The 25,350-nt window shown below is 29.7% G+C and overlaps 1 protein-coding gene across 1 annotated transcript in view; it reads right to left on the bottom strand.

The window, feature by feature from the left end:
* Window positions 1-23,137, bottom strand: part of Abd-B (Abdominal B) — a 77,979-nt gene extending 54,842 nt beyond the window's left edge. The window contains exon 1 of the mRNA XM_070634638.1: window positions 23,080-23,137. Within this exon, the coding sequence (XP_070490739.1) occupies window positions 23,080-23,122 (43 nt within the window). The 5' untranslated portion in view covers window positions 23,123-23,137. The remainder of the gene's footprint in view (window positions 1-23,079) is intronic.
* Between the last annotated feature and the right edge of the window lie 2,213 nt (window positions 23,138-25,350).

The raw sequence follows: 25,350 nt of genomic DNA, 5'->3' as shown, positions 1-25,350 counted from the left end.
TCAATGCGAAGCATCTAAATTACATAAAAAGTAGTAAATTTTGATTATATTAACCTTCAGACAGTTTTGAAATAATTTTTTTTTTTTATTTTATTTGGATCTATTATAGTTAATTGCACTATTTGTCCCAACAATCAGTCATAAAACGATTAAAATCACACTTAATTAAATTCACACACTAAAAAAACTTTGTTCACTGTTTAGATTGTAAAATTGTTCAATCATAAAATGAATTAGTTCCTTTCACTTTTTTTTTATCTCGTCAGAACTCTTTTCCAGGTTTTTTTAGTCGATGACTTTTTATGAGTTTATTGTCAATTGTGAAAGATATTGTTTTGTATTTAAATTGATACAACGGTTTGGTGCCTTTTTTTTGTTGTTTTTAATATAACTATAAAAATTTATGGTTTTATTATTTTATAGAATCAAATAAAAATAAAATGTTAAAATTATTGTGTGGTGCATAATTTTTTTTTACACACTTTTCTCTCATATCTTCTTTATTGCTATATATTATATTTATATTTTTTCTGTATTGTTACTGTTTTTTTTTTTTGTATTTTTATTTCACTTCTTCACCCGCGAGCATTTAAAACTTTACTAACAACAAGCAATTTTCATCATCCCGTGAGTTCGCTTCGATTCGAAATGAGAAGAATGAAAAAAATTAAACTTTTTTTTTTCGTATGTAAGAAATTGTATAAAAATATAAAAAAGCCAGTCAACAGCACACCAGCGTATGATTTCAATGGAAGCGAAACAAGAGAAGAAATGAGGCAGAGTGTGTGAGAGAGAAAGAGCAAAACACACACTAAAATATACACAATCAAAATGAACGAATGAGTGAAGGAAAGAAACAAATTATACAATTTTATATATATACACTTACTGCTTGTGCTTACTCTCAACGAAAAAAAATTATATATATTTTAGTCAGGAACATTGCTAAGCTAAGTAATGCTGCCTGTTTCTATATTATAGTCAGCAGGAATAACAACAACAATAGCAATAATAATAATGATTTAACACAGCAAGAAGGAAACCAGAAATCGACCATTTTCGTCCTCATCATTATTATCGTCTCTTTTCTCTTTCTCTCTTCATTCTCTTTTTAGTCTCCATGCGTATGGTTTGAATATACACAAGAAAGATGGTATTTGAATGTTTGTGAGGAAGATGGGTGATTTTAGGCGCATTTTTTAGGCAATTTTCAGTGGGTTTAGTCTAATAAAGTGGAGTTTTTGGAAAAGATTACGTTTAAAACTGAAGGTCTGCAGACCTAAAGTCTCGAACAAACTATAAGGAACAACTGAAAGCTGTAGACACGTGCATCTAAAATGGATTGCTGTGCTTAATCAAATCATATTTTGGAATATTTTTGCATTGGAATCAGCATAATATGGAACATTTGATATTTAAGCAAATTATGATCAAAAATTAGCTTTGTGAGGGCTCAATCCTTAATTTACATCAAATATACTTAGTGTATTAACAATTTAATTGAATTGCATAAGGAGGAGGCACTGTAAAACAACACAACGTGGTCGCTAGGGCACCAAACGTCACTATTTGATCGGTAAGATGTGAAGTTGTCAAGGAACGTGACAGCAAATTTTGATCCAGTTTTACGGCAAAAAATGCGATTTGCAGCATTGTGCCGATTGAGGCTTCTGTGTCTAAAACACAACAACTATGTTCAAAACCCATTTTAATGTACCTTTAACACTATATAGCAGTGTTGCCGAACTAATTGCACCACGGCACACCTTGATAGTAAGTCACGACCGAAACAGCATACGACAGAAAATTAATGTCATTTGAAGACACACAGTTAGGACAACACTGCTCTATAAAGCCCAAAGTGATCGCATCCACAACACCAACCTCCTCAAAATTCAGCTCCCAAGAAGATACTGAATATTTTATCTACTATATGAGAATAGATGCACATATATACAAACATATTTAGTTACTCACGTATGATTATTTCTAAGCAAAACTGAATACAGCAGATGAATAAAAAGAAGAAGGGAAAGAGGCACGCTGCTTTAAGTATCTCTAACATAAAAATAAAAAAATTTTTTTTTAAGGGCTAAGAAGTTAACTGCCACAATTTGTTCTCACTATACAATGCTAGTTACGAATATATCTATATAAAAAAAATTATTATTATTTTAAAAGAGTTGTTGCAGCTTTAATACCTGCTACATAATTTTTTTTATGACATCTTTTTTCATATGCTGACAGTTACTCTCTCTTTCCTCATCGATGGCATGATAAATGCATTTTTTTTTGTTTAAGGAACGACTAAGATTTATTTAAGAAAATACTTCATCTATATAACAAGCACTTATAGAAATTGGAATTCCTTGTTCCTTCATATCACAAAATTGTCGCGTCTGCGCATAGATAATGCCCCACACTCATTGCTATGGCATTCTTTTCTCTAAAACTCGAAAAATATCGAGCATAGAAAATATGAAGCGTAACGTTAGCGATGTATAGTGTGTATTTTATGTATTTCTACTGCCTTTTTTCTTTCATTTCAGTTTTTGTACTCATCAGTCCGCTTTACATTACATCGATTGAAATGAGGCATTTTCTTCTCATTCTCATACTGATACTCTTTTCACATTTTGGTATGGGAAGGATAAGTTGAGATATACATAGGGACGGTTGGATGGATGAATGGCTTATGACGAATTTTTGAATTGAAATATTTTTTTTGTTCGTTGATATTTGAAACATGTTTGAGGATAAATTGATTTTTAATGAAAAATTGAACCGTGAATGACATATGTTGATGGAACAAATATTTTGAATTTATTAAATGGATGTAGTTTTGAATTGGTTTATTTGAAATGTATAATCTGAGTTCCAACGGCAAAGATTGATTTTTATTGGTTTTTTGCAGCATTTTATGAATCATATAGCTAGATTTTAGCAAAATTCAAACAAATTGAATCATTTTAATTGGTAAACTTATAAGAATTTGAGGTTTTAACAATGTAACTAGCCTTTAACATACCGGAGTTACTACAAAGCTAATCTATCTAGTCTTGGTCAGTGTAACTCTAGCTCGAGATTAGATTCGAGTGAAATCATGAATCATGGTAGAGTTAAGGCAAATTGCGCACAAATTTTCGGCCATTTCTCCTTCGTGCGCCTTCTGGGCTACTTTATGTCAACCAGAGTTTATATGATTTTAACATTTTCGATACTATTTGACTCATACTACACGAACTTGTTGATCTAGATAGGATTGCACTTGGAATCGGAAATTGACAAACGATAGCAAGCGATAGAGCTAGTTTCAGGTGACATCGATGGGAGATCATGAAATACAACTGATATGTACGATCAGCAAAATAACTAAATATTTGACTTATTGGACCTTGATCCAAAGACTTGATCTTGAGAGTTTATTGAATTCAAGCTATCAAGAGTTCATAATTTTGACTCGTGGTAACTATTTTACTTGCTAATTCAATGCAAATACCACTTTGACATCACGTCTTCCAATTAAAAAGATTAAAATACCAAATCAATAAAAATTAAAATTATCATATTCAAAATATCATTTGATATGCAGTCTCATTCACAAAAAGAATGTCTTAAATTTCATAATTAATTAAAAAATTTATCGATCAATTCAGAATAAATTAGAATTTAAATTTTAAGAATCCATAACTTTTTAATAGTGCAACAAAGAATCAACCATGATAAAATTTCACTTTCTTCAGCCATTAAAATTCAGAACAAAGGACAAAATGTCGTGCATCAAAACTTTCTTCGATGCAATAACTGCAATAGTCCCCCCACAAGTAAAGTAAATACGGAAAACACAGTTGGAAGCAAATAACACACAACAAATAATAAAAAAAAGAAATTTCCTATGAGAATTACAGCACATGAAGACCACAATCAATAGGACGAAGAAGAAAGGCAAAAAAAAATTAGAAATGGTAGAAATGTTTAATCTAAATGGCGTGTATATGTGAAGATGAAGACCGACAAAAATTCAAGGGATGGAAGCGACCATAAAATTTCATTTCTCCCATCATAAAAGCCGGATATTAAACTTAAATTAATGAATAAATTGATTTGCATTTATTTCTCAGTTTTATCAACAAAGATTAAAATTTATGCGGATCATCTTCAATCAATAATGGCACCATTAAAAGTGTGTATGCTTAGTGATTTTAATTTTAATTTTCATCATCATCAAAAAAACTAAAAAGAAGCATTTTTAATGTCGAAAAAAAATTGGTAGCTGATAGACGATTGATGTCATTAATTTTTATATCAAAATATTGAATTATGGACCGACAATTAACTCGAAAAAAAAAAGTATTTATGATCTGTATAAAAGTTGTCTATTAAAAAATCATTACTACTACTGTGGATTGTGTGGATGATGTGTCTATTATCGTTTGAAAGAAATAAGGTGATTTTAAGAAGTAAAAAAAAGAAGAACTGAAAGAGAAAAGAAGTTTATGATGAAGACTGTAATAAAAATCCTATTTAAAATACCATCAAGAATTTATACAACACATATACACACTCAATTGCTTCGCTTCTGCCACATTATATGGCTTTACAATCATTTAAAAAATGATTATTTTAAAATAAATTTTTTTATTAGTTGAACTATAAATTGTGATTATTTGTGCATATGTATGGATACCTTTTTGACAATTTTTTGATAGCTAAGAATGGAGTTTTTTTTTTTTGTAAATAAAAAAGGCGCAAAACCGCAAGAGGTTAATGACCTTGTCCCAATAATGACTTAAAGTTAATTTTATGGCACATTTAAAGAGCATTTATGTTGATCTAGATTAAAGAGCTTTATGTAGAGCAAAGTGAGTTAATGATTGGTTTAAGAGGATGACCGAAGACTGAGACATTGGCTTTTAATTGATTTTTTATCAACTGATATGAAATAAGGTTCAAATTTGTGGGAATGAAGTAAAAATTCATCGAAAATAATGCAAAATTGCAATTAAGTAAAGTGTATTGACTTGAAAGGAGCATATCCATTAAATTCACAAATTAAGAAGAATTCATTGACTTAAAATTCAGCTCATCACAAGACATAGTAACCTGAGACATCATTTCCAATAAAATATGACACTTGCGTCACTAAACTATAATAATTATTACTCCATAAAACTTGACTATCAATATAGTTTGAGACACACGCAGCAAACAAACGTGTAAGGTATATTGAACCTCATTTCCTTGGATAATAATCAAGAAGTCCATGTGAGAAAAAAACAAAAAAATATTCAAATAACTTATATTGAATTGTCAAGAATGTCTATAAAAATCATACATTATGACTACACAAAATTGTTAAAGTCTCCATAATAGTTTTCCAGAAATTTAAATAATTTTCTATAGAAGCCGTAAAACGACATAGAAATGAAAATTTTTCCTTCTTCATCGTCGATAAAGATTTCAAATACATTCTACTTTAAAATATATCTTTGTAGTGGCCAGTAATGGACTTTAGTTCTTAAAAGTGAACTTTTTGGTAGGGAAAAGATGGGATTGTGTTTACTGTGTCTGTTTGACTGACTATCTGTATGTAAATTGAGTCTGTTGACTGCCGTATATTGTGTTTTTGGTTAGAGAATTTGCGTGGAAGGAAGGACCTTATGAAGAAGGATGATACTATCTAATGAAACATGGAAAATGAATAAGTCCCCAATTCGAGAGACACAAATGTTAAAACCATATGATATCCAAAACGTCCATATGGTTGCCAAAATTGGGCGACTTTTCATTTGGTATTAATCGTAGCCTTTATTAGCGTCGCTTGGGTTAGTAAGCAATCCAATGAAAAAGTAAGCTTTAAGCTTGTCTATTTGTGTTTATCATTCATATAAGCTTACTTAAGACTAGGTTCTTGATGGTCAGGCTACTAGTTCAGACTTTTTAGAAAATTGGAAGAAGGAAGGTCAACTGAATGAGGTGGTTCTTATATTTTATGTCCAGATTCTTTAAAGGAAGTTTTTTGCGTTAGTTTCAAAGATTTTAAAGCTTTTAACTCGTTAATGTACAGTCATTTAGCCACCAGGGCACCCTTGCGACTTCTCATCAACCCAACGACGTAGAAGTGTCCTTGCGACTGCATTGTAATGCATAAGCTAATCCTAGCTTCAATTCAATCAAGTGAATATTGCGCCTTTGAATAGCCGAATACATGCTTCCACGTCTCTACCATTTATAATTTTTTTATAAAAAAATATAATTCCCTTTTGTAAGAAAGAAAACCTGAAGAAATTCCAATCGAAACAGGTTTTTTTTTTCTTTCCTCTCCATTTCAAAGATGAACGAACAGAATTGAAGAAGAGAGAAGAAAAAAATATCTTTAATGTCATGTGAAGCTTAATATATATTTTTCCTGATACAAAAAGCAATAAAGTATTGTATATTATGTGACATTTTCTCCATTTAAGTGTTTAAGAAGTGATGATGAAGAAGAAAAAAAAAGACAAAAAATTATACGAAAGGAATAAGTGTAAATCCAGATATATTTTAATGGCTGAATCGTCTGAATTTCATTGGATTTTTTTTTTCGAAGACAAAAATTAAATTTCCATATTTTATTTTATAAAAAAAAAAAAAAATATTTTTTGGTTGGAATTTTTTTATACATCTTTTTTCTCAACTTAATGTCATTTATTACTTCAACCGATCAGATCAATTTCCATTCCGATAATCATTGGTGCCATTTTGCAATAAGATTTAAGTTTCAATAAATTACAATTAATGATACATACAAGTCGATAGTAAAAAGCCTTCAAATCTTCAACATGTCACGTTAAATAAATTCAATTTTTTTTTTCCTCCAAGGCAGTACAAGCTAATAAGCTGTTGCTCATTTCACCTTCATTGTTATTATTACATTTTTTTTACTTCTATCTAGTCAACTCATTTGGTATGCATGAGTAATGCGATGAGAAGGAGACGTTGCTATAGTTAGAAATTGAATATGTACATACATCAAACGTCATTATCTAGGCATGAAAAGAATAGAAGTGAAACTTCAATGAAAAAACGAGTCGGAAAATGTTGTCATGCAGTATGAGTTATTGGTGAGCATTTGAAGGTGGGTATGATGTTCACTATTGACTTGGAATATACAATCTTGTAGGTTTTGAAAGCAATGTGGAATTGAAGCTATGAAAGCTGAGTCGGTTTGCCTCAATGGCTTTAGGTAGAAAGAAAAGATCGTCGTATCCCTAACCTAAGTGACTTATTAACTTGGAAGGCTCACAGCGTAGAAATGGCCGAATATCTGGACTCAGACCAGTATAATGCTGATTCTAAGACAAATTCAATGTAATCCCAAAACAGTCCAGAATCAAATCAGTCTGGAGTCGAATTTTCGGCCATTTCAAGGCCGTATGCTCTCTGTGAAACCCATTTTCATGGTTAAAGTTTAATTTCGGTGGTTTTGGACAATTGATTGACTTGGGAACTGAAACGACTTATTTTAAGAAGTCAGATTTATTCAAAATTTGACTTTAAATGCATCTAAAGTCATGAATTTTTCAAAATATTCTTGAAAATTCCCAAAATTTAAAATGAACAAAATTCAATGAACAAATTTACTAACAAATTCATCACACCCAGGACAAACTGCCCGCACCCAAAACATCAAACAGAAAATAATCCCTTAAAAATAAGCTGCTTCAAAGCCGGAGTTCTGATGTGTGTAGTTCTCCTCTTTCGTTATTTTTAATACTTGGATTTTTTTTTTTTTTGTCGTGATGGATTCATTTACTTTGACGTTTTTATGGGAATCTCATTAAAAAACATGAATGTATGTTAATTTAAATCTACGTTGGAGCGCAATAAAAAATTTCTTTTATCAGGGAGAGATCTGAGTGGAATGATAAACGGTTTATTCTCCTCATCCATCGGGGCAATCGCTAGAATATATTTTGGACTCGACATGTTTGAGGCACATCATATCGAGTTTCTGTCGATTTTAATAACAAGATATCGAAACAAAAATAATTTTTTTTTTTTGTTTTGTGTGTGCAAAATTTTTTTTGCTTTTTTTCCCGGGACAACAACAGAAATGTGCATGCAATGTACAAACTTCCATAAAAGCAATAAATTACAAGTCAAGAAAGGAAAGGAAAAAAAAATTGTATTTTGTTAACTAATCTCCCATTTCATGTATATGAAAGAATTTCATACGTATGGCATGGCATGGCATGGTAGATATGACTGTATACATATATACGAACTGTTATTTATTTCATTTGAAAAGGAATTGTTTTTTTTTCCTTTTTTTCTTCTTTCCTTTATAGCGTGTCTAAATAATTTATTGCATTTTATTATTAAAGATATCCCCTAGTCTCGCCCTTTATTTTGTGGCATTAAACGAAAATTTTGTATTTTTTTGTTCTTTCTTACACCATTTTTTTCTTGTACCTTCTTATTTTCCCTTCCCATTCTTTTCATATTGCTTATTAATAATATGAAAAATTCTCTCTGTCCATTTCATTTTCACTTTAATCAGTTATTTATGTGTATGGATGTGAAGAAAAATTAGATATCCTATGGAATGATAGATGTTAATCCTTCTCTGAACATTTAATTTATTTGAATCTTTTTCATTCCTGTTTTTTGATTTTTTCCACTGGATAAAAAAAAATATAAATAAAATGAAATTAACTTCTCAAAAAACAATCCCTAAATAAATTAAGAAAAGATGAGAATAAAAAAGAACAGAGATCGAAGCTGGAGATTTGATTTTTTGGGTAGATATGAGAGTTGATTGACAAGGGAATAATTTTAGTTTTGGAAGTTTTAATGGGAAATCATGGATGGTTGAGAAAAAAAGGATGTTAATTAGAATTGTTTTGGATTTTTTAAATTTTTTGAGAATTTTAATTTTTATTGTAAAATTCAATTTGTTTTGTTTTTTGAGAATTTTATGCTTTTCCTAAAAGTTTTTTTTTTTTAAATTCAGAAATCTTTACTTTTTTTCTTTAAAATATTAAGTTACAAATTGTAAAAATCTTTAAATTATTCAATTTAAAACCTTTAAAAATCAAACTTAAAGTTTAACTTTGAATTTATTAAATTAAATCTAAATAATTCAAATCATAAAATTCAAAAAGTTTATATTTCCTTTTATTTAGCTTTATTTAAAAGATTTGTAAATATATTCAAATTCACAACACGATAAGTTTCATGTTGAGCTATAAATATTCTTTGTAACAAGCTACAACTGTGTAAATTTGTCAGAAATATGAATAATGTTCATATGGCTCGAATTTCTTTAAAAAGTATTATGCAAATAAAATTATATGAACAGTTAGTTGTGTATGATTAAGGTTTGGCTAGGCTAGGATGAATATCTTCGATGGTATAAAGCCTAATAACAATAGTATTGGATTAAAGTGACAATAGCATGAATTGAGTTGAGAATTAAGGTTAAACTAGGCTAAAACTACCAATCACAACATTTTTAAGTCAAACTACTGACATTCTCAACGAAAATTGATCTTAGGTGGTCTCGACAGAACTATTTCAGAATTTAGACAAAAAAAATTTCAAATATCAACAAAATGATTCAAAATCTTTCAAAATTCAAAATTACAGGCTTATTTGTCTGTAAGACTAGTTAACCAAATCCTTTAAACGTAAGCAAAAACCTAGTTGAAGCTAGAATTCATTGTTCATGAGTCATTTATAAATAAAATTATAAAAATCGAGATTTTAATAATCATTTAAATTTTTTTTGCATATTTCAACCAAAACATCTAATTCGAACTCAAAATTCCTCCCATTTCTTCAAAAGTTCATCAAATTCATCAAAATATTCATCACAAATTTCACTACAATGACGCCAATATTCTCAAAAATTCTCCCTTTGATGTGAGCCACACAGAACATTTCTAACAAATAAAATCATTCAACACAAAGCCGAATTGAATCCTTTTCAATTCCATTTCATTGTAAGAATGATTTACCATCCAATTCTTCTCATTCAATCCTCATAATTCTTTCAAAAAAAAATCTCCCAAATAGTCCCATAAATAATAAAAATCGATTAAGCAGCCAAAAGAATAAGAATAATTTTTATGAAGGAAAGCTGAGTCTATTTCTCTATTAGATTTATTGAAGCGGTCACGGCGTCAATACTTAAAATCACATATCTTTAAAGACACATGGGATTTCGATCAACCAAAAAAACTAAAATTCATCTTTAATTTTAACGATATCATTATATTTACGAATGTTAATCTCATATAAAAAGAGGAGAACTAAGACCGAATTAAAACATTAAGTTTGATGGTAGCGAGCTTTTCAAATGTCATAATATATCTTTTTAATTGAAGAATTTTTATAGTCATTAATTACTTTTTCAAATATCTACTTCAAAAATTTTAAATACATATAATACATAAATTGTATTAAAGAATGGAGAAAAAAGAAACTGATTAATGATGTTATTAAGATATAGCATGTTTTAGAAAATGAATATGGAGATGAGAGGATTCTTCCTCTTATTTAGCCATAATTTGATGATTTATTCTAATCAACGAAATTCCTGTTTCAAAAAAAAATTTCTCCATTTAAGCTCATTAAAATGAAAAATCTTCCCGAATGGTTCAGCTACGCTATAATCACAAGCCTCAACTTCATTGTTCGTCGTTTCTAAACTTTTATTTTAATGAATACTAACCGTAAAGGAATAAAAATTGTTTTAGTAACAATAACATTCACACCTATGTGGTTAATTCTTCATGCAAAAAGCCACAAATGGAAATAACATTTTCACAAATGATTTTCATATGGTTGACGATTTTTCTCTGTGTTTTAAGTTGCTTGCTGTTATTTAGAATCGATTTATTTGCTAGCATGTGATTGCTGTGGAGGACGTTAGTGATGGTCTAGAACATATTGGCATTGAATGAGTTTTATGGAATTTTTTTGGATATTATTTACTATTTTGTACATCAAGATCTGGTCAAATTGAGTTGTTCTATCTTTGGTCCAGTAATTTGCTGTCTAAAGTTTCAAACCTAAGTTTGCGAGCATGCCCATCTAGTATATTTAAGATGAGCTAGCTCTTGAGAGCATGTAATGGCCTCAAAATCTCCCAGATTCAAAAATACAGCTTATCAAGTATGAACATAAGCAAGTCTAATTCCCGTGATTTCATTCAATTCCAACCAAATCTAACTCCCAGATAATCCATTAAATAACAAAGTCATGCACAAAATTGCTTGCAGAATTACAACAATTAGTTACAGTCACCAGACACCATTGCCGCCCCAATTCTCACCGCAGCAAAGGTTTATCGAATTAACAGAATTATAAAAAAGGAGCTCAAAAAAAAAAATTTAGTGCATATTTATTTGAAAATGATGTGGATAATAAAAGCACTGATATGAAAAGCTTTTTTTTTTCGTTTATTTATGTGTCATAAAAGTGCAAGCAAATTGACTGACTTCTGGATAATAGAAAAATAAAGAGTACGAGTAAGGCAAGGAAAAGGAATGAAATTAGTAAGGAAAAAATAACAAGTGTTATAATAACAATGCATATAAGGGAAAGAGAAAGAGCAACAAAAACAAAAAAAAAACTTAACGTACCGTGCATTCGCGCATATTTTTTTATTGTTAAAAAATTTTAATTGCAATTTTTTTTTTAAATGGCAAATTACTGCTGTACAAATTATATTTAATTGCCTTCTCAGTGTATATACACATATAGAATAACGTCAGTCAGTGCATAATGCAATTAATTTTCATAGTTTTGTAAAAGATTAAAAGGAAAAGAAAAAAAATATGTATATATATAAGAGAAATAATTAATTAGGCAACAACATTGCAATTGCAAACTGATTCTTATCGTTATATAAAATGATTTCCCTGTAATTTCCATTCATATTTCATTTTTATGATGTTTGAAATTGCAGTATGGCTGCGCATGTTTTTGCTTCTGTTTTTTTTTTTAAAGTATAATTTTCTATAATAGCATTCTCATGTATATGTTTAGAATTTGGAATGCTTGTAATAATTTTAATGGAGCGCGCGATTATAGAAACAATAATATTAAACATATGTTTGAAATCATGCGTGACACCCATGAAAGTTCATAAAAATATACAAGCTTAATAAATATTTTTTTGGGGGATTTGTGCGTAAGTGATGTCAGAGGACAATCTTCTTTTGATTCCAAAAATGTTCTGAATTTTCAAAACTTCATATATTTTAAATAGTTGAAGGTGATATTTGTTAATAGGTTGATTAACGTGAATAGCACAACGTGTTAACAAGAACACTGCAAAGTCACAGTATCAACGGTAAGCCGCGAAATTATCATGATGGCTTCGGGATTTGAACCCATTTTACGGAGATAAAAGCGGTTAACACTTTTGCACCGCTGGGTTTATTAATTTTTGCATGACTTTGGATGTTCGGCAAGACTAACTGTTTAGTCAAAACTAGTCTAGAATTCCAACCATAAGAACACTATTCTTAATAGAATACCTTTAAGTATCCTCTGTAGCCAACAAGCCATCCCAATCGTTTTTGAATGTATGCCTTCCCTATAAACCAATTCACATCACTAATGAACGCCCCGATTTATAACATAAAAAATTAATTTGAATAAAATTCATAATTAAAACCTGATTCTTTTGCTGTTCTTCATTTCCATTTATTATTAACAGCGCACACAAAAAAATTGATATTAGTGATAAAAAATGGCGTTTGTCAAAGAATCGAAATATGAAACCATTTAAGCAAATTCACAACATTAGTAATTCCACGTTTTAAAAAATAATATTTTTGAGTCTGACTCAGACTACGCAGTATATATCCGTTTAAATTACCGCTTCCATTGGGTTTATATGGAATTAATTTTTGTTAATTATGAGTTTTAAGACTCAACGGTCAATTAGTTCTGAATAATAATTATATTGATCATTAAAAAATAATTTTCCAGCTGGTGGTAAGCCGTGTCCTTTTTCATATGAATGCAACTGTAGGATCTACGGCTCAGAATGTCACGCAGATGAGAATTGTCAGCTTAGAATAGTCACACCGTGGATTTTAGAGTTCAAGATTAAATATTTCATATTTATTCAAATTTTAATTTATAAATAGATACACCAGCAGTCGGCATATAAATGTCCATGCAAAAATTAGTTTTACTGTTCAATAATGTGCTTAATATGGTCATCAATAAAAGTTTAGCGATTTTATGAGACTTTATTATATTTTAGTAATATAAATTTTTTTTATTGTCAATCAATGTAATTTTTTGTGTATTTAAATTGTTAAAAATTGAAGTTTATGAGTTAGGAATTGTCGTGGAATTAAGAATGTTTGCATTTAATATTATTAATGCAAATTGGTCCGAGTAACACATCGTATTAGCTTGGACAACGCTCCGTCGCTAAATTCTCGTAAAGTTGCATTTTTGGCGCCATGATTGCTGATTTCGATGCATATTTGAGGCATAAAGTGCGGTTTGCCACATCAAACCCACTTATATGCTTCAATCAACTGCAAAATTCACTAATTCAACATCAAAAAAACTCAAAATCCTCCTCAAACTGTTAAAAACACTTTCAAATAAGATTTACACCCAAAAAAGCTAATTAACAACTCCCCAAAAAAAAACTTATTTTCAGCTTCCGTGCGTAATTTTCAATGGAATTTTAATTTGCTCAAACATATCTGCTAAATTTACAGTCTCCGCATTCACTATAAATTACAAAAAAAAGCAATTTTTCAAAACACTTTCATTCATTCAACTTACTTTGTGTTCATCCAGAAGTCAAATTGCTCATCACATTCACATAAATTTGAGTTTAAAAGATGTCTCCAAGTAGATTTCAAATTAAAATTAAGTTTTATTATCCGCATTTTAATTACACATTTGCGGGGCATTTTTTATAGTAACAGAAAAATAATTATTTTTTTTTTTTCACTTGTCAGAAAACTTCTTCTTATTTATTGTGCATATTTTTATTATTTATAAGCAGTCCACAGCACATCAAGAATTTTTTTCATTTTAAATTCATAATTTATTCCTTCTTTTTCTCGCTTCAATTGGGTGGTCTTCCATCACTGATATGTGAGAATTTCTCAACTTAAATGTTGTTAGACTGGAGTAATTTTAAAAACTAAAGCAGAATCCATGACAGCACCAAGGCATGTCAAGAAACGAGACGTAATTCATATAATTTTTTTTTTAAATGCATTTATGACTTTTTTGGCATTGCATACATTATTTAAATGAGTTTTCAAGTGAATTTTTATCCCTAATTAACCTCTTTTTTTTGTTGTTAGAGAATAAGCAGCATAAAGGAAATTGTCGAAACAGAGCATATATATTGCGTAAATTTACTTAATGTCTTTACCTTCTTGTTTGCACATTCTCGTTCTATATATTAACCTTGAGCTGATTATTGTTATTTGAGTACAACATATATAAGAAGAAATATTTTCTGACCATAAAATCATAAAAAGGCAACCTCCGAAGAATGTTATTTTGAAGGACAACAAACAATGAACGAACGAGTTAAGAACGAGACCCAAAAAAATGCATTTTTTCTGCTCCGGTTTGCACTTTTTCTTTTTGCTCTCAAAACATTAATGCATAATTTATTTTTATGACTGCATATTGCTGACTACCATCATTTCAGCTAATCAATAGATATTCAATAACAATAGCATTTGTGTATGTAATATTTACATCGTGATTAGTGGATATTATTACGATGATCATCAACGCCATTTAATATTCCCGCATTATATCATCAATCATACTCAATCACAAAAATTTATGATCATAAAAAGAATATTTGTATAATGATGTGAGGTCGGATGATTTATGTAAATATTATATCATTTCATGTACAACTTCCATTCTTTTTTTATTCATTTATTACCGATTTGTAATTTATACTTTTGGTGTTGGCAATGTAGGCATTTTATTGGGACTGTGGAAGTGAATACATTGTAAATATTGCAACAGAATGTTAAATGGAATCTTAGTGAGATGTGTCATTGAAGTATTTTTAAAGGTTTGAGGGTTTGGCACTAGAGTTGAATGATTTTTGGATTGCAAGTATTAAATAGATGTTTAAGACAATTTTTAGGATGGCGTACGATGCCAAAAGGACTAAAATATCACTTTAGGACAGTGTTGTACCGAGTATACATCGATTTTCACTCCATACAAGTCTAGCAACGCTCCTCCAAGGAACTTTAGGCATGTTGCTGATATTTACTAATCCCAGTCAAAGTGACGCACCTTCATCACCTTAATCTACGTCCTCTGCCTTCAGCATACCCAAAAATCATGTCCCAACTTAATTATATTCTATAAATTCACACAAAAATCCATAAATTTACATACAACCACTCCATAAACTTCCTATTGCATCAATACTACACAAATAATCCTCAACGATTTACAACAGCGCCACTAAAACTGCATCAACATCAATATATCAACTATTTCACACTATGTGGCGCCTTATAGCTTAAAGCATCCTGATCATCATCATAAAAACAGTCAACTTTCTTCACAGCTAGAGTTAAAGTCATAGCAAAAGTTATGAAAGTGAAATTTTATTAATTTTCTAAATTTAGTAACTTCCAAAAACACCACACGATACTGGCATGTTCTCATAATTCCAGATGAAACATAGTTGCATACGCTCAAAGACATTAAAAAAGTTTTTATTATTGAATTTTGTCATTATTGAAAGTCCTCATTAATATAATGCATTAGCTTATCAAGCTATGGTGTCATTGCCCGCCTACACTACATCTGTCACGAAATGCCACCAATGGGATCCAACAAAAATCCAAAAAATTCTTCTTTCTTTACCTTCCATTAAACTCCATTAAAATGTAAAACACAGAAAAAAACTTTGTGATAAGCAAAAAGTAATTAAAAAAGTTTTTTAATACTCTCAAAATATGCTGTACAGCACACAAATTTTTAAACATGATTCAGATGAGAAAATTACATATTTTGTTAATTATATAAAAAAAAAGTTTTTAGCAACTGCTACACTGCTGTGTATATAAAATTATATCTACATAATCTACATGTTGTAAAAAGGATTTTAATTATAAAATTTAATCAAAAAATTCAATTAAAAGTTGATTTTGTACCCTGAATTTATATTCCGTAGAGAGTTTAACTCAAAAAAGTTTCATAAGGATTTTCATATAAAAAAGGAATCCCATTGAGCGTGAAGTTCCGTTCATCAGTGAAAATCTTGTGTAATCTTTTTTGACATGGAATTTTTCGGGGGTGGCCGTTCGGGAATGACGTCTGACATATGAAATAAAAATGGAATAGATGTCCTAAACTATGTTTTATGGCCACCAGCATGTGAAGCGTAAAGCAGTTAGTTTTTAGAGACTCAAAGTCAGGTTTAGTACTTAACCAGTCCCTTGGGTGTCGCTATTAAGTTCTAAGATGTCGCCAGAGTACCTCCACGACTTGATGTCAATGAAACAGTGTAGCTATGCCCAACCGACTTCATTGTGTTGCTCAAATAAGGTCCCTGTTTGCCCTGTTGCTAATTTACAATTTACAGTCATTTCGAGTCAAATAGTCAAATATACGCATGAATAAACCTAAACATACCCAACCCAACAACACCCAAAACTACATTGAATTCACAAAAACTAAAGACATATCCATAAAGCCCCTTAAAATCTCATTTTCATAAAACATACATCACTCACTCATAACCCCTTAATGGAATTCTCATTTTTTTTTTCAGTCCCTTCTAAAACCTGCCTCTGCCTCACACTCTTTGTGTATTTATTTTTATGTATACTTACACTATAGCTATGTTTGCTCTGTGAAAATTTCATAAAAATTTTAACATGCTTTTTCTTCTTTCTGTACGCATCATCTTTTACACACAGAAAATGAATGAAATTTCCCTTATGTAAAGTCATAAAAAAAAACTGTAGCAAGTCGAGAGGAATGAAGGAGAAGAGAAAACATAGTCATGGCATTAGAATAAATCGCAAAAAAAAATCCTATTAAACGCAAGCATCAGCAATATAAATTTTCATGCTCCCCTTTTTTGCATTTTTCCGGGCCCTGAATCTCAATAGAAATAAGCAGCACAAGATGAATGAGAAGATGAGATGGAAAAAAAAATTGGGTTTTGAAAGTTGAGTGTGCGGGGAATTTATTGGAGCGCATTTGGTGCAACTCCCATGCTATGTTGCTTAGTACAGACAATATTGAAGCAGATTTACTACGGAAAATGCTGCATGATTTAAAAAATTGAACAGAGCTCGAAGTCGATTCGGATTTTAAATGGATGAGTCTATTTGGAGCACTATTATTGAATACAATTCAGGATCCTATTTCAAATGCTAGAGCCAAGAGATGTGATATGGCAAATTTCACATTTAAGCCATCAAATTCAGCCTTCTTCGTTAGGGCCTACATTATTCTGACACATTGCATAGATATAAAGGCAAAGCTACAAGAACCTAAAGAGACCCAAACCTCTCCCGTCGGCAATCATTTTCATAAAATCTAACTTATGCAATCAGCAAATTTACATCAAAATGCATCAAACTTAACCACATCTTCTAATCCAACTCAACCCAATCTGCATCTCCAACAATCTACATCAACACTCAGTCAGCCATAACACAGTCAACACTTCATTCCCCTCGGCAAAGCAGCATTATAAAAAATTATCTACGCAGACCCATTTTATGTGCGCCTTCGCTTCAATTTTCTTTTCTTATCATAAATTTCCCTTCTCTTCCATTCAATTCCAAAACACATCAACATAATAAGAACATAAAAATGTTTGAATTTTATGGATATACATTTTTTTTTCATCAAGTAAGACTGAATACATTTCACTTTTTTTTTAAAGTAAAAAAATTCTTTTGCCGATAAAGAAAATGAAAAAAAAAATATAGGGAGGAAGGAATTCCTGATAGGCATTCATGAAACACATTTGAAGCTAATTTGTAATTCTTTCGGCAATTACTTTCAGGAAAAAAAATGGTGAGGATTATAATGGAATAATGAAGTTTGATACTGTTGAGGGGGTTCTTTTGGAATATTTTGTAGGTTTTGTCTTGATGATGAGGAAGATTTTGTACAGAAAAGTCAACTTGGGTCTACTTCACGTGATATGAGACGACTGGGGAGTTAACATGAGAAATTCTGAATTTTTGACACCAATTTCGGTGTAGGCAATATCAAAAATACCAAATGACCATTAATAACGTTACACAACATCCAACCAACGCCCATACAGCAGTTAATTCAATTAAAAATAACCAATTTCTTTAATGAACACCGTCCACATCCACAATTTATATTATGAAATCAAAATAATTTATTTACCAATACAAAATGGACATACGACGTTTAACTATAATTGAAAGGACATGCTGCACATACAGCTGCTTATGTAAATAGATAGGCATAAAAACTATCTATAAGATATTTGCACATTACATCACCCCAAAAAAGAAGAAGAATCAAGAAGAAGAAATAATTTTTAATGTGTGCAATTTATTTTAATGACAAATTTCATGGCTTATAAAAAAAGATTTGTTTTCTACTTCTTATTTTCTATTGCACAAAATAAAACGCCTTCTGTATCATTCCTTTACAAAAAATATGAATGAATGAATTGTTCAATTGTCATTTTATTCCTTATTATTCATCTCCATTTGCCAATTTTAATTTATTGCAAACAGTAATTTTAAAAATGATTGATTATTCGAGAATTTGAGAGGAATGCAAGACAAGAGAGAGAGATTTTTTTCCCGTTTGTTAAATGCACAAAATGTAATTAATTTTTTTATGTTCACGATTCTTCTAATTAGAGACACTAATTGGAGTACTTGATGTATTTCCGCAATTTACTGCAGGTTACTTATATCTTTTTTTTTTGTTATCTCGGCTTAGTGGTTATGTGGCATGCATAAAAATAATATTCATTTAAATATCTACCGAAATGACTAAATTGGTAGCTTTTAAGAAAATTGTGAGCAAAATTGCTGATAATTTTATTTTAAATGTTTTTTCTTATTCGTTTTTAAACATGTATGTCCATTATAAATCATGCATGTAAATTGTTCATCAGCTTCTAAAGAGATTGTAAGAGTAGAATATTGAAGGGAATAAGGAATACTGGCATTTTTGTTCTTGAAAATTATTTTAAAAATTGATAAATTGAAATGAGAAATAAATCTTAATGAGCTAAGACGTGGTGTAACAAAATTTAGAATTTAGAAAATATTGTAAATAAAATCTTTGAAATTTAAAACAAATTGTTTAGAAATTTTTAAGAATATTAAAAAAAAATTTGAAAAAGAAAAAAATATAAATTTTCAAAAAAAACCGCATAAAAAATATTACTAGGAAATTAAGTAAGTGCATCTACAAACTAATTAGCAAGGTCCTTGGCATTCGTCAAAAAATTAGAGAGTTGATTCATTTGACCCAAAATACCAGATACTTATCGAATATAAAATCAATACTCGACCTCAAGGCAACATTAGAAAAAGACAAATCAGAATCTTAAGTATAGCAAAAGGAATATAAACGAGAACTACGAGTTTGCCATACAAATATTAATAAACAAATTTAAATAATCACTTCAATTCGAAAGAAACTCGAAGCGAAACTTAAATTCATCACAAATTAATTCGAAAAATTAATTTGAATTTTTAATTCTTAATTCCTTTTTATCTAAAAATTAATATTCCTGCATGAAAATAGAACGGATCGATTGCAAAAAACTAGAAGTCTCTATGTCTCGTTATTGAGATTTCTTGATGATTCAGCTCTTCTATAGAATAGCACGGATCGATTGCAAAAAACTGTGAAGCATAGTGCAACCGCATGTAAAATCACCACCCGACGGCATATTAAAAATCTGATTTTTACCTAAAATTCTAGATTTAAAAATTTCATATCAAATCTCAACATTTTTAAATTACAAAATTCTAAAAAATCAAAATTCCAATTAAAAACCTTAAATGTCCACAAAATATCTTCAAAAAAAATTAATCCACGCATCCTCAACAAACAAAAAATAATTCTCATGAGAAACACAATCCAAGCCAACGCTTCCAACGACAATGGATATAACATGCTGCCTCTATATACTCTTATTTCTTATATACATCAAAAAAATGTTAATGGCAGCCATGAACAACAAAGTAAATGCCTTCCATATTTTATTTTCAATTTCTCAACATTAAGCCCCGCCCATTGTTGGTTCTTGAAGCTTTGGTTTGTGTATTGGATAAACTTTTCATGACAACACAGTCAAGACACAGTGACGAAAGCTGTGCAACTTTATGAATTTATGATCGTTATTTCTTTTATGTTGAATGTAGTTTATTACTTTATGGTAAAGTGAATTAATATATTTTTTACTCTTAATTTTATGACCGTGGATTAATGGATGAAATTTTAATGGATATTCTGAGTAGATTTAGTTTATTAAATTTGAATAAAAATGAACATGAAATGAAAATTATAAATACATAGAAAAAATTGTTCAGTTCCGCACCCCTGACATTCAATTTTTCTGTTTCAAAAGAGGCGGTTCTCGGAAATTTACTTCATATCGCTTTTATATGAACAAAATTATAGCCGAATATAGACTTTCATTTTGTGAACTTCAAAATGGTTTCTAGTTAATTTATAAATAAAATATGAAGCATGCTTATCGATTTATTTTGTAAACACGATAAAATATCGTGAAATTGTTTATTTTATAAATGGACTTTTTATGTTACGATATATTTGAAATGCCTAATGCCTTGTGACTAATTTTTAACTTTTTTTTTTTTGAAGGGGAAAATTGAAAAAAAAATTTTTTATTGATTTTTTGAAAAATGAAAATAGTTGAAATTAATTAAATTAATTGAATTGGTTTTTGATTGATTTTTATTGAAAGTTTGTTTGATTTGGTGAAGTGTGTTAAGGGTGGAACAGTAGCTAAATTTGGATTTAGACTGAATTCTAGAGCTTTAAATCTTTTCTAATTTTGCATGGAAAAGTCGACTCAAGTCGACTCAATTCTATATAAAATCAAACTCAACTCAGAGCCCTTCTTAATCCTTCAAAATCCCACAAAAGTGTTACAGCTAACAAAAAAGACATTCCATCTAATTCCCACAAAAGCCATCCATCCAGGTCCACAAATCCACACCATTAAAAACTCAAAAATGCAATAATATTTTAATTTGCTCTAAAAATATTCACATAAGAAAAAAACTATTTATTACATGTGTTATTTGAAAATGTGAATATGAATGATATAACCGTTAATTGTCAAACCATAAAAAACTTTATGGCTTTTTTTTAAAAAAAAAAATTTCTTTCTGGTCACGACTATGCTAAAAAGATTTACTGAGTGAAAACTTTCAAGAATACAATTAAGTTAAATATGACTGTAGTGCATTAAGTTAAAGTAAATGAGTTCTTCATAAAATAACTTTATCCCAGTAAATTAAGTTTCTCATTTTTCAAGGATTTTCCTTCTGTATTCATGGCAAATTACTGTCATGCCGCAATCTATTGTTTCGCCTCAAAAGTAATTTCAATTTAGCCACTGAGAGAAAATTGTCATCAGCTTTTGAATTGCATAATGGAATTACTAGAAATTTAATTTATGAGTCAACACCTTTTAGACCTAGGACAATGGATATTTACTAGAATAGCACAAATCGGTTAGATGATTAAAAATCGGGAACCAGACCGTTGTGTCTTTGAGTAGATGCTGAATTCGATTGAGGTGAGTTGACTTGAAACTCTGCTTAAGCCTCAACTAAAGATCCTCAAAATTAAATACCCAAAAAATCTACAAAATCCAATAAAGCAATAAACAAAAGTTTAATTTTCTTATGACCAACAACTGTCGTTTGAGCACGAACCAAATGCAATAAATATTTATTAAACTAGCCGTTTGTTCTATGCTGAACATTTGTTACATTTTTCAATATCATAGAATCCATGGACACAATTGGTGCAGCAATAAAACTAAACTAGCATATTGTAAAGCAATAAATCGATTCACACCTCTAATTTCTAGTTTTCTCGTTCACAAAAATCCTAGATGTATGGATTTTGGAAGAAGAAATTGTAAAACTAAGGAATTGAATAAATTGTATAAGATTCTTTACGGTTATGTTGCTTTTGGCAATTTGTGCAGATGAATGTGTCTTAAGATCAAACCTTTTAAAGTTAGCAACTGATTTCTTATGCAAACCATTTTAAACAGTTCATTTTCAAACTTTGAAACAGTCTTTATAATCGGATTTTGTGACCAAATTTGGAACATGAACTAAATTTTTAGCCATTTAAATTTAAATTCACGCGAGTCACAAATTGACATAAATACATTGTATTTAGAGTTTATGACAATAATATTATTGTCCAATCGATGTATAGTTTTAATTTAATACTCAAATATTGGAGTCGACACGAGAAAGAAATTTCATTTTTATGCGGCGGAAGTTTGTAGATCATTACGGTCTCAAAAACTAATAGTCAACTCTAATTCAGATTTACAGTCGAGTTTTAATTCAAGTTGTTCAATTCAGTTTTAAATTTTACATTCATTTTAGCAATTTATAAGGTACAAACAATGTGAAATTTTAGCACATGATTCGAAAGGCTCAGTGATTCCGATTACCAACCCCCCTCAGAGCGTTACGTAATAGTTGAACAGCTTTTATCATTACTTTTATTCAATTTTGACTTGATTATGACTTTTTCTATAATTTTCCAAGTTTTCAAATTTTCAAATTTAACAACTTAGCAAATTTTATCAAAGAAGTTCAATTTTTTTGATGTTGTTGACTAATCCAAACTAAAAATTCAGAATAAATTATCTGTTAATTGTTCCACTGTATTAATTCTTTAAAACTTGAATTTTAATTGATTCATTTAAATCCCTATTTAAGTTACAAGCTCACATTTCGTAATTTTTCATCAACTAAGCTTCGACTTCATAGTAAATTACAAAACAACAATATAGTATTGACTACTCACCCTGTTTAATTTGCTCGATCTTTTGCATTAAAGAAGTTTGCATTTAAAGATATTTCTCGTTTACTTTTCAATGTCTTTAATCTTTCTGTTTTCACAATTAATTATCTCTCTTTTTTCCAATCTTTCTTTTTCTCTCTAAATAAATAACTTTTATTTTTTTGGTATTAAATTATTGCACAACATTCACATTAACACTCCATAATATGTCCAGACTTGTATAAGTATAAATGAGAAAAGAAAAACATAAAAAGTTTGATAAAAATAATATAAAGTTTTTAATCAATTAATGCACACACAATGTTTGATCCAAATTAATGTCCTTATTCATCAACATTAATGAATGTGTCAAAAATATAACTTGATATTATAAAACGAAAGTCTATCATCGCGGAAACGATAAAAATAATCATTTTAATTACAAAATATTTTCTCATCACATGCTTTTAATCAAACAGAAAAAAAAGGCAAGAACTGAATTAAATTAAAAAAGTAATGTTCACATCAACACACTGAATAAAATAAAATAAAAAAGGCAAAAATGAATGAAAAAAGCTCAATATAAAAATTTTTATGAATGTGTCAAATTATTTTATACCTTTTTTTTCACTATTTTTATATTATTATTTTAGCTTGTCGTGGATTTATTTTTATTATCAGACTTTACATGCCGAACGATTGAACTGAACTGATGAACTGATTTTATTCGAATATACAAAAAAAAAATATTTTTTATTTTTTTGTCGGCGTTGTAAATTGAGGCCGAAATATATTGTTTTTATGTATTTATATTTACAGAACTGCCAGTACTCTCGCTATTGTTTCAATACCATGTTGACTTGAACGTGTCGTGAATGTATATCTAATAATAAAAATCTAAGTATTGGTTGAAATCTAAGAACGAATACATATAATGCAATCATATTGTGCTTCTTTTTCTAACATAAATACTTAAAAGACTGTTGTTATACATAAAAACGAGCTGTTTAAGGGAGTCGAGTTGTACAGTACATAATTCCCATTTTCATTTTTTTTTTCTCATGGCTGTTGTTGTTGTTATTTTATTGAATCGTATCTTTTATGGAGTTCTCTGTATTATATCACTGTACCGATGGAACAAAAGTCACTTCGTCATCGTATTTGTGTCTCTTTCCAACAAATGTCAACCATCAAATATTTTTTGTCATTCTCTTCCTTTCCCTTCTTTCTTTACAGTTTTAACAACAATACATCTTTTCAACTGCTGTGTCGAACCAAAATGCCTCCTATATGCAGTGATGTTGAGTATGAAATGCTTTTGTGGTGGATGATTGAGGCGCATTTTCTTAGACAACCTTGAGTAAGTTAAAGTTGTTAGAACTAGTCATTAACTAGATGTTAACTTGCCTTTGACTAGTTTTAACGTCCTTTTGTCCACACAGAAACCTCATTGTTTATATTACGTTTGAGGAACGAAATCTTTAGCTATTCAGTCATTGAGATCCAGAGCAACGCTAGGACGATGCTATTGATTGTTTAACGATGGAAAGTGTGTTTGACTTTTGCACTCAGTAGGTCTAACTGGTAGCAGAATATTTAAGTGCTTCTGTACCTAATTATAGTAAATCCTGGGATCATGGATTTAGATAGATTTGGCAGAAGTAATTTTTCTCTCGTCTTTTTTCGAATCATATGTATTGAAAATGCAGATCAAAGCCTTACTTTGTAGACTACAGGGAGAAATGTCATCAATGGATTGGTTCTGATCCCACTAAAAATGTAGGATATTAAAATAAGTTATTAAAAACAAAATATTTGAATTATGAATCTAAAGTACACAGCAACTGAGTTCAGACACCCCGACAGAACAAGCATCATATCATCTTCCTTAAAATCATGCTAAAATTGTGAACATTTGGCATTTCATTTCTTTCGAGACATGCGCTGACAAAACATTTGCACACACAATCTTTGTGTCCAATGGTGAATGAAGGAGAAGCATATTCATCCATAAGTAGGCAGAAAATTATTCATTTTAGGTGCGCTTAAAACCATGACAAAAAGGACGAAAGAAATGACTTTTTTGTTATGTGGTGAAAGTCAAAGAAAGTGTCGATGGAAGTCATAATGTGGCATGCTTCTGTTATTACCTTAACATTATTATGAACTTAATTGCCTTTTCTCATACAGTTCATTCATAAAGAGTTCACAATTTGATGTTGATATTATGAGGTGTGAAATTTCATTGAAACAAGCGCATATAAGCGATAAAACTAATTATTTGACTACAAATTT

Source organism: Chironomus tepperi, unplaced genomic scaffold, assembly GCF_022539635.2.
Source record: "Chironomus tepperi strain 1889 unplaced genomic scaffold, CSIRO-AGI_Ctep_v1 contig_85, whole genome shotgun sequence".
NCBI lineage: Eukaryota > Metazoa > Arthropoda > Insecta > Diptera > Chironomidae > Chironomus > Chironomus tepperi.
The sequence above is the reverse complement of the archived record's forward strand: the minus strand, read 5'-3'. Positions and strand labels throughout refer to the sequence as shown.